Below are 10,194 nucleotides of genomic sequence, written 5' to 3' on the forward strand. Positions count from 1 at the left end.
ATTTTTCAATTGGAAAAAATAAAGAAAAAGACAGAACTTGGAAGAAAAATTCAAAAAAAAAAAAAAAAAATGTAAGGTAGGCCACAAGTAATGTTAGTTGCGAATAAGCCGGAGCTCAAAAGAATAGAAACATTTGCTGTCGCCCGAAAATAATATCACCATTGATAGATATTTCAGATCTGAGCTTTTTGACTTGGTTTCGAGCATGTGTATTTTTTTTAAGTCTAAGAAAGTAATCTACACTTTTTGACAAAAGTCTAAAAAACCTTCATGGCATTCGCGCGCGGTAAAGGCAGATTTGGTATTTTATCGTCACGATTCAGGTTTTTAGTACATCTCCTGCGTCATCTGTCCTTTTTCAAAGTTTCATGTTGTGTTTGAATTAAGAGTCCTTCCGTTCAGGTAACGATTTTCTGTCAAAAGGCAAACCAATTTCCTTTCTTGTTTAACCAGTTTCATTTACTTTGAATGAGAGCAGTTAACAATTACATCCGATATGCCAATTAACTTTTGAGAGAATTGCAGTGAATCCGGCTCTTTCTTTTTGCGACAGTTATATCGAGATTCAAAGTCTCAAGTGCATTCCTTGTGGATCTTAGGCTTCAACTCTAAGACGATTTCGAAACTTAAGAATTTTGATTGAATTTGTAAAAAAATTTAGATGCAATTCTGCAACCGGATTTTGGTTTAATTTGTTTACTTTCCTATTCGTCTTAAATAAACAATTATTGCCCACTCAGTATGCTTTTCAAAGTATCAATCTGATCATTGATCGATACCATCATTAAACTGAACCAAACATCTTTTCTTTTATCGGCGATAGCATTATTGAGATGAATTACTAAAAAACTGCTAAAATCTTTTACTTTTAGCGGAACTATTTTGAAATTGAAAATCTGAGTCGCATTTTTTCGATCTCTGCTCAAGCGAAGTAACCAATTTATAATAAGGAATTTGTTGTAAGAACAAGTGTTTTAATATTTACTTTCCAAAGCTAAGGATGGCAACTGTTTGGTTTAAAAGAAAACATGTATTAAAATTCAAATTTCCTGCGAGTTTGGGTTTTGAACGTGCTTGACATAAGAATTAGTCCACTTTACCAGCTTTACTAAAAGGCTCGATTCAGCCTGAATCTGTCTCCTATAGCGCTTTTATCTTTGCACGAACTTGAATGAAAAAAATTACTTTCCGCCACCACTAATTTCAAATTCCGGTAAGTGAGATAGGCATTATACTATCTGTTCATTTAACATACCGAAAAAAGTGTCTACTGTTGCAGCAACTTTTCGACAATTATCGCGACTATTTATTATACTTTGAGCAGCGAGCGGAATTTTGGTGGCTTGCCCTATTATTTCTTCTTTGTAAGATTTTCACTTGTCCACTTTTCCGTTCAAGTTGTCTTAACCTATTTTAGAGAGAAAACTTAACAATTAGCAGGTTATATTTTACCATTTTCCGAAATATCAATTTTAGGAAGGAAAATTAGTTATTGATGAAAATAGTTCTGTTTTTTTTTTCTGCAGAAACTCGATGTAATCTGTCTGATTGAAAAAGAGTACTGCATTTTTTGCTTACTTTGGGTTTTCTTTTAAGTATAAACCAATCATTATCAGGACATTTATCGTTCTTACCGATTATTTGGTTTAAAATATTTTTAGAAATTTATATTGCCAAGAATATTTTATCTAATAATACTCTGAGGTAGTACCTTATAATCACTTAGTTTCGCAAGATTCAATTTTCGCTATTTAGAAAAATTCGCGATATTAAAGTCCCGCGAAAAAAAGGTGCCGCGAAGATTAAAGACGCAAAATTTAGAGACCTTTATAAAATCCTCTATTTAAGCTTTCCTTCTTCTTGGAGTTTACATACGAGTAGGGCGGCTCAAATTTCAGTTCAACGCATGCCCTTATTTCTCATCATTGGACTCATCTTGCTTGTATCAGCCCTTTTAAAAGATTTTACTAAGTTGCTGACATTGTTGAACATTTCAGCCAGTTGTTTGTTGCGTTTGAGGTTTCTATTCCGTTATGGTTAACTAAATACAGAAATGGAAGTTGAAAAAACGAGCATCAGCTAATTGATTCGCGAAATTTAATTACCTTGAAAAACGATGATTCGTGAAAATCGCGAATTTTATGTCCCGCGAAATATTCTTATTCCAAATACGCGAAATTAAAGTCGCGCGAAAATAAGTGATAAGGTAAAAATAATCTTGACTTTGCCCACAGGAAAAAAATTTGAAAAACTCAAAATTGTTTAGTTATTAGTATCGATCTAATATTAGTATAAAATGAAATTTTGCGAGCAGCACGACAAAAAGGAATTTTTAACTTTACATTCTGACGCGTAGTAGACTGTGGTGATTTGATGTTTTATAGCTGCAATCAATATTGCAAAAGCCGGATCAGCTCGTGAGGCTTTTCGCCAAAAAAAAAGAAAACAAAAAAAAGCTTTAACAATGGATTTTGCAGCCAAATTTATAACTTTACGAGATTTTTCTTATTTTAGAGACATTTGCATGCGCAAAAATAAAAGTAAAACGAAACTTCTATCGACACGGGTTTCTGCAGTTGCACAATTGTCAGAAAATGACCCGAAGTGCCCCCCTGCCGCCGGGCTCTAACGCTGCCAAACGCAAAGGGAAATTCCCAACACTGATCCTTCAAATGAAGGCCAGCTGGAATTATTAATTAATGAACCAACTAAGACCAAATTATATCGTCTCTTGGTGTCTCAAAGACGCACTCTGATCATTTTACATTACTATTTTACTACAGTTATTTTCTGTGCTTATTCTTGTTTTCCTCGTAGGTATGGACATAAGAAGACCTTTTCAAGCATTTCTCGTCGTATTCCTTGTAGTTTTAACAGTAGAGGGAAAGAAACACGATACTCTGGTATTTATTACACTTAAAAATACTTCATAAATCATCACAAACTCATTGGAATCACTATGATCAAAGATCAGTTTATAATCTCTTTCTATGATGAGGTCTTTCACCAATAAATATCTTAAAGGACTTACACCTTCCGGTGTAATGAGATGAAAATCCCGGCAGGAAAGAACTCGGTCATCTGCAAACCCTCCCCCCTTGCTTCCCCACCACTCTACCAAATCCTACACTATACATGAATCGTCTCTAAACTTATAAAGCTTTCATATATTCATTCTAAAGGCTTGGTAGAAAATTTGCATTATGAACGTAGGCCATTGTTTAAAAACAATAATTTGATTAATCCCCTTAGGAGGCACGGGAAGAAAAGATCAGAACTGTCAGAGACGTTGAGGGTAAGATATTTTTATATTATTTATTAGTCATCGCCTGGGGGTGAAGGGGGGGGGGGGGTTGGAGGATTTTCGTTGTGTCACGATCGAGGGTAATATCCCTGATCTTTCCATGAGGCTTTGTAATATTAATATGCCTCCGGCCACTTCCTCATTAGCACCCCCCCTACAAAAATAACGAGTGGTCCTTCACTATTGTATTGAAATATTTCGTCATTTATTCGGCGCCTTTCAATATTTCGGTCGACCACTCCATTCTGCTGAGTTCGCTGCGATCCTTTTTGCTACTAAAGCTAACACTGCCATGGCTTTAACATACTTGACTTGTCGAGTGTTGAATTGTGTAGGTCAGAGAACATTTAGGAGCGTTGCCACTAGTTGTCTTTCTTTCTCTAGTTGAAATAGACTACGAACCAGTTGGTTGTTTCAGAGATGAGAAAAAAGATAGAGCGCTGAGTAAGTTGGTTAAAAGCTTCAGGAAAAAAGGAAGTTTACCAGATAACAAAGTAATCTGGGACTTCTGGGAAGACATGAGTAAAGTCATACAGCTTTGTGCCGAAAGCGCCTTTAAGGAAGGATACACGGCCATAGTTGGACTTCAGTATTTCGGAGAGTGCTGGTCTGGGAAAGACGCTGCGATGACTTACAGTAAACATGGAAAATCCGGTAACTGTATAAATGGCGTGGGAAAGGCAAGCACAAACTATATTTATCGCATCAAAGGTAAGCTGCACCAAATCCTTCTCATGAGTTTCGATTTTCTCATCCGCCTGATTATGATACAACAGGAATGTACTTGGCTGTTATCAAATAGTGTTCTCAAAATTCATGATTATTTTCTCGCTCTTGCGGTTGACGTTTGAATGCCTATCTCACCCGCTTACATTTGACAACATTTTCCCCCAGTGAATCCACTCCCAGTAAAATCTTCGAGTTGTAGTGTCGAAGGACAAACGTATGATGAAGGAGACAGCATGGAGGTGTTCAATGGAGACCTAAAAAACGGTCAATGTGATCAGTGTACCTGTTCGAGTGGTAAACTAGACGACTGCCATTTCCTCTTTGACTGTGTTATGAACGATTCCAGTTGTAACGGCTATGTCAAGACATCGGCACAATGCTGTCCTAAGTGCCAAAAAGGTATTACATAGAGGATGTTACAACACGGCGAGAAGATAAGTAAACGTCAGTATTTTATTTTTCTTTCAGCCTTATGGTTAATGCACTCGACTCCGGATCGAGTAGTCTGGGTTCGAGCCCTGACCGGGGTCATGTTCTTATTAGGCAAGACACTTTACTCTCACGGTACCTCTCTTTGCCCAGTTGTTTAAATGGGTACCGGCAAATTTAATGCGATGGACCAGCATCCCATCTAGGGGCAAGTAGAAATACTCTTAGCCGCTTCATGCTACAGAATTGAACCGAAGTTAAGAGCGAGCCTGATGATCTTCTTGGCTCTAATGCAGACTTTACCTATATTGATAGTAAATATAAATGGTAGAGATTGAAGCTGGTTTTAATACAAACACAAATACGCGGGAGTAATATCCTTTATTTTTTTTGTCTCGCCCCAACCGCTTTCGAGAAACTCATCAGTTTCCTTTTTGGTTACGGTTCTCGTTCTCTTCTTCTTAGAAAAATGCATTAATATCCTCGTCTCTTACCATAAAACATCGTGTAGAGGCCTTTATTCCAAACAATGAACAGATCAAGTTCATTGGGAGGAATTTGAAAAGGCGAGTGTGAATCGAACCAAAAATTCCGATTCCCCACTGAGACAAACCTCACACCTTCAGATTCTACCTGTGCTCCCCCACTGAGTAACAGAGAACGCTAAAATTAGATTTAGAATATTACATACGTTCTACATACCGATAGGATTAGCAATTTCGAAAGTTTCGTTTGAGTAGACAGAATAAGAAAGAAAGTAATTTCTTTTTAGCTCGGTATGAAAAATAAATTATTCATAAATTTATCTCATTATTTCATGACCGAGCTACCATCTTTTTTTATTCTATTTTGAAAAATGTGGTGAATTATGTGTATATTAAATATAATTGTGGTTATTGTTAAAATTGAATGTTTGATAGTCTATGAATCCCAGCATAAATAGAAGATCATACGGCTATCAATTGACAAATTGATTGTACAGTGAAAAGCGACTGTAATTCATGATCATGAAATAAGCAATAACACGTTCATAAATTGTTTAGCCCACTTGTAAAAAATTATATTTTTGTTCTTTTGATTGCCTTTAATCATTCATACTGTAGATGTCCCCAGTAATGCACCCGTTTGTAAAGTCAACGACCAAACCTACAAACAAGGCGATAGCTTGGAACTTCTAAGAGATTTCCACGGCAACCAGCTGGCTGAGTGTCATCAGTGTACCTGCATGGCAGGAAATTTGGAGAAGTGCCACAGAATCTACTACTGCGAGAAGAACAAAGCTGGATGTAAAAGCCATATAAAAATTCCAGGCCAATGTTGCCCGGCGTGTGCCCGCGGTACGTAATTGTTTGATTGACAGGGTGATTGGCTCAGTGATATAATAGCTGATCAGCTGACCACGCGTGGATAGGTCGGATTGACTGACTCACTGGCTAGCTAGTGATAGCTGGTTGGCAAACTCACCGGCTGTTTGACTGACTCACTGATCAATTCATTTACTAAGTGGCTCATTGCCTCAATGACGGACTGACCGACTGACTGACTGACCGACTGACTGACCGACCGACTGACTAACTGACCGACTGACTGACTGACCGACTGACTGACTGACCGACTGACTGACTGATTGACCGACTGACTGACTGATTGACCGACTGACTGATTGACCGACTGACTGACTGACCGACTGACTGACTGATTGACCGACTGACTGACTGATTGACCGACTGACTGACTGATTGACCGACTGACTGACTGACTGACTGACTGACCGACTGACTGACTGACTGACCGACTGACTAACTGACCGACTGACTGACTGACTGACTGACCGACCGACTGACTGACCGACTGACTGACTGACTGACTGACTGACTGACCGACTGACTGACTGACTGACCGACTGACTAACTGACCGACTGACTGACTGACTGACTGACCGACCGACTGACTGACCGACTGACTGACTGACTGACCGACTGACTGACTGACTGACCGACTGACTGACTGACCGACTGACTGACTGATTGACCGACTGACTGACTGACCGACTGACTGACTGACTGACTGACTGACTGACCGACTGACTGACCGACTGACCGACTGACTGACTGATTGACCGACTGACTGACTGACTGACTGACTGATTGACCGACTGACTAACTGACCGACTGACTGACTGACTGACTGACCGACTGACTGACTGACTGACCGACTGACTGACTGACCGACTGACTGACTGATTGACCGACTGACTGACTGACCGACTGACTGACTGACCGACTGACTGACTGATTGACCGACTGACTGACTGACCGACTGACTGACTGACTGACCGACTGACTGACTGACCGACTGACTGACTGACCGACCGACTGACTGACTGACCGACTGACTGACTGACTGACCGACTGACTGACTGACTGACCGACTGACTGACTGACTGACCGACTGACTGACCGACTGACCAACTGACTGACCGACCGACTGACTGACTGACCGACTGACTGACTGATTGACCGACTGACTGACTGATTGACCGACTGACTGACTGACCGACTGACTGACTGACTGACCGACTGACTAACTGACCGACGGACTGACTGACTGACCGACTGACTGACTGATTGACCGACTGACTAACTGACCGACTGACTGACTGACTGACTGACTGACTGACTGACCGACTGACTGACTGATTGACCGACTGACTAACTGACCGACTGACTGACTGACTGACTGACTGACTGACTGACCGACTGACTAACTGATTGACCGACTGACTAACTGACCGACTGACTGACTGACCGACTGACTAACTGACCGACTGACTGACTGACCAACTGACTAACTGACCGACTGACTGACTGACTGACCGACTGACTGACTGATTGACCGACTGACTAACTGACCGACTGACTGACTGACTGACTGACTGACTGACCGACCGACTGACTGACCGACTGACTGACTGACTGACCGACTGACTGACTGACTGACCGACTGACTGACTGACCGACTGACTGACTGACATGCTAGCAAGCTGGCTACCTGGCTGAGGAGCTGATTGACAAACAGACTCACTGATTCTTATACTGACTCACTTATTGATTCAAAAAAAAGTCGTTCATGTTCTTATTGCTCAGCCATTGAGTAATCATCAAGTAATCATTTCACCATACGTTATCTAATCTGTTCGTTTTCAGTCGTACCCAAACCCTCCTCGCCTTACTGCAAGGTCGGAGCACGACATTACAAAGATGGAGAAAGTTTGGAAGTGTCTAACATGTCCACCGATAAGAAGACTGCGGCATGCGATCAGTGCTCCTGTAAGGGGGGAAAAATAGAAGGATGTCATCATCTCTTTCACTGTATAATGGATGATCCGAAATGCGTGCGTTATGAGCATCGGGTGGACCAGTGTTGTCCAGCCTGTGGTAAGCTCGAGTATATATTGGTCAAGTTACACGATATGACGTTTTTGGCCACGATTGATTATAGAAATAACCTAGAAATTATAACCAAGGGGTTGAGGATTTTCCTGAAGGGCGTTTCTTACATGTGGTTCTCCCGGACTGTTTCAGCTGGAGTTACTTCCGTCATACATAAAATGTAGCCAGGTTTGTTCATCTAACATTACTTGAAGCAACCTTTAATTAAGAACTATTGGTAATAAAGATCATAACAATGATTCAGAAACCAAAGCTGATTCATGTTGAATTTGTTTCGCGTGTAGTAGGCCTACGAAAACGTACAATCACTCAATCAGCCAATAAGGCATTTAAAACGTGGAACGTTAGCGTGCACGCAAACAAACTTCTTAAAGGCTTCTTCCGGTCAGGGTACGATTGCTAATCAATTTAATTTCTTTTTGACCCAAAAAGTCTCACGTGATTCTTTCTTCAGTTCTAGCTAATCCAAAGCCCCCGGCTCACAGTTGCAAGATCAACGGTCGGTTGTTTAAAGATGGCGAGAGTTCCGAGGTGCTGCATCAATCCGCTGACAAGAGCAGTATAATCTGCCAACAGTGCAGATGTGACGCCGGGAAACACAAGTGTCATAAGATATTCGACTGCGATATTCAGAAACAGGCTTGCGAAAAGTCTGTTAAAATAACTGGACAGTGTTGCCCAGTTTGTGGTATGTAGGAGTTCTCCATTACTTACATTAACTGAGTTAAGTGATAATAAAAATTTAACTTTGTTAACAATTACGTCACAACTAGATCAAAATTTAAATGAATTTGAATATGTAAAAATCATTTTATGTGTACTGCGGTTTTAAGAAATGTATAAAAGCGATCCCTCCAGTGATAAATACTACTTATGTAATAGTCAAAATAAGGTCTGAAAAAGAGATTTGAACCCATGACCTCTCCGATACTGATGCAGTGCTCTACTAACTGAGCTAATTAACTAGCCATTATCATTATGTTGATTCGTATTAAACCCGCAAAGTAAAGAATCAAATGAACTTGAATGTATGGAAAATCATATATGTGTACTGCGGTTTTAAGAAATTTCTGAAAGCCATCCTCGCAGTAATGAACACCTCTTATGTAGATCGAAAATGTTTCGCCTTGCTTCCTTAAGCCTGCTACAACAATGGACAGCAATTGTCACCAGGTGATCAATGGCAGAAGGTTTCTGGAGAAGACTGTGTGACATGCACGTGTCAGCAGGGTGGTATTGCACACTGTACAAGGAAGCCTGGAGGCTGTCAATCAGGTAGGAACCCAATAAAAAGCTGTAGAACGACGCCAAGGAGATTCTGCATTTTTGTCAAAGTAACAATATCATATCCTTGTCGGGTTTTGTGGCCTAAAAATTTCACACGTTTGCAGTGTCATTTGAAGGATGTACGAGACAATGAACGCAGGGTATAAAAACGCTGAAAGTCAACGTAAATATGAAAGCCAAGAAAAGTTTGCTAAACCAGTCTGCAATGCAACTTGATGTTGAAAGCTCCAAAAAAAACCTGCCGGGATAACCACGAACAATTATTGTGTTTATCTGCTCTCGAGCTCGTTCAGACCAAGATTTTTTTCTTTGTCTAATATGACTTTAACACAGAATTTCAGGATTAGTAGAACATCTTTCAGTTGTTTTTTTTTTAACCCTAGCTTGTTCTTAATGAATAATTTCAGTGTTATAAATTATCAGCTATGAATTATTTTGTGACTGTTTTGTCATGTTTCGGATTTTTACTTTCCAGAATAAAATGGTCTTTAGCAGCTGAGCTGAAGTGCCGGACAAGGGCAACAAATGGAATTCACATGAATTTTAAGACCTTGCTAAACTGTGTTAAATTGTGTAAAGTAAGATAAGAATAAAATCTCAGTTAATCTGAGTAAGAGTGGAACTGAAGTATTTAATTGGGTAGATGACTGAACGCAGATACTGACTGGCCTGTTCCTGACAGTACACCTGTGGTAATATGCAAAAAGAAAGAAAAAGAAAAAGAATAAAACAAAACAAAACAAAACAAAACAAAACAAATCAAAAAACTAAAACGAGGCAAGCCAGTTAGGTTACACCTCATTGAGATGGAAATTTGACCCCTGAAAATCACTCAGCCGTGCAAGGTCAAACTCTTGGGCTTAGTCTGTAGTCCCAACTTTTCGAGAGCCTCACTCACAGAGTTCCAGCGGCATATCGACGTCACTCCAACAACTCCCTTCAGCACCCTAACATCAATTTTTAGTTGATGAGTTTTTTTTACTCGTGTAACGT

General features: G+C 40.0%; 1 protein-coding gene across 1 annotated transcript; it reads left to right on the forward strand.

The window, feature by feature from the left end:
• The first annotated feature begins 1,059 nt into the window (after window positions 1-1,059).
• Window positions 1,060-9,811, forward strand: LOC111336684 (cysteine-rich motor neuron 1 protein). The gene is made up of 10 exons (XM_022942819.2): window positions 1,060-1,213; window positions 2,818-2,903; window positions 3,253-3,295; window positions 3,689-4,015; window positions 4,199-4,432; window positions 5,566-5,799; window positions 7,669-7,899; window positions 8,369-8,602; window positions 9,055-9,189; window positions 9,677-9,811. Exons 2-10 carry the CDS (start codon window positions 2,820-2,822, stop codon window positions 9,679-9,681), a joined length of 1,527 nt encoding a protein of 508 aa, XP_022798554.2. The 5' UTR covers window positions 1,060-1,213; window positions 2,818-2,819; the 3' UTR covers window positions 9,682-9,811.
• The last annotated feature ends 383 nt before the right edge of the window (window positions 9,812-10,194 follow it).

The sequence above is a fragment of the Stylophora pistillata genome, chromosome 12, assembly GCF_964205215.1.
Source record: "Stylophora pistillata chromosome 12, jaStyPist1.2, whole genome shotgun sequence".
In the NCBI taxonomy this organism is placed as follows: Eukaryota; Metazoa; Cnidaria; class Anthozoa; order Scleractinia; family Pocilloporidae; genus Stylophora; species Stylophora pistillata.

Coding starts and splice junctions, on each gene's coding strand:
- LOC111336684 (XM_022942819.2), top strand. CDS start 2,820: ATGGACATAAGAAGACCTTTTCAAGCATTTCTCGTCGTATTCCTTGTA. Junction 3,296..3,688: donor AACTGTCAGAGACGTTGAGG/GTAAGATATTTT, acceptor TTCTTTCTCTAG/TTGAAATAGACTACGAACCA. Junction 8,603..9,054: donor ACAGTGTTGCCCAGTTTGTG/GTATGTAGGAGT, acceptor TGCTTCCTTAAG/CCTGCTACAACAATGGACAG.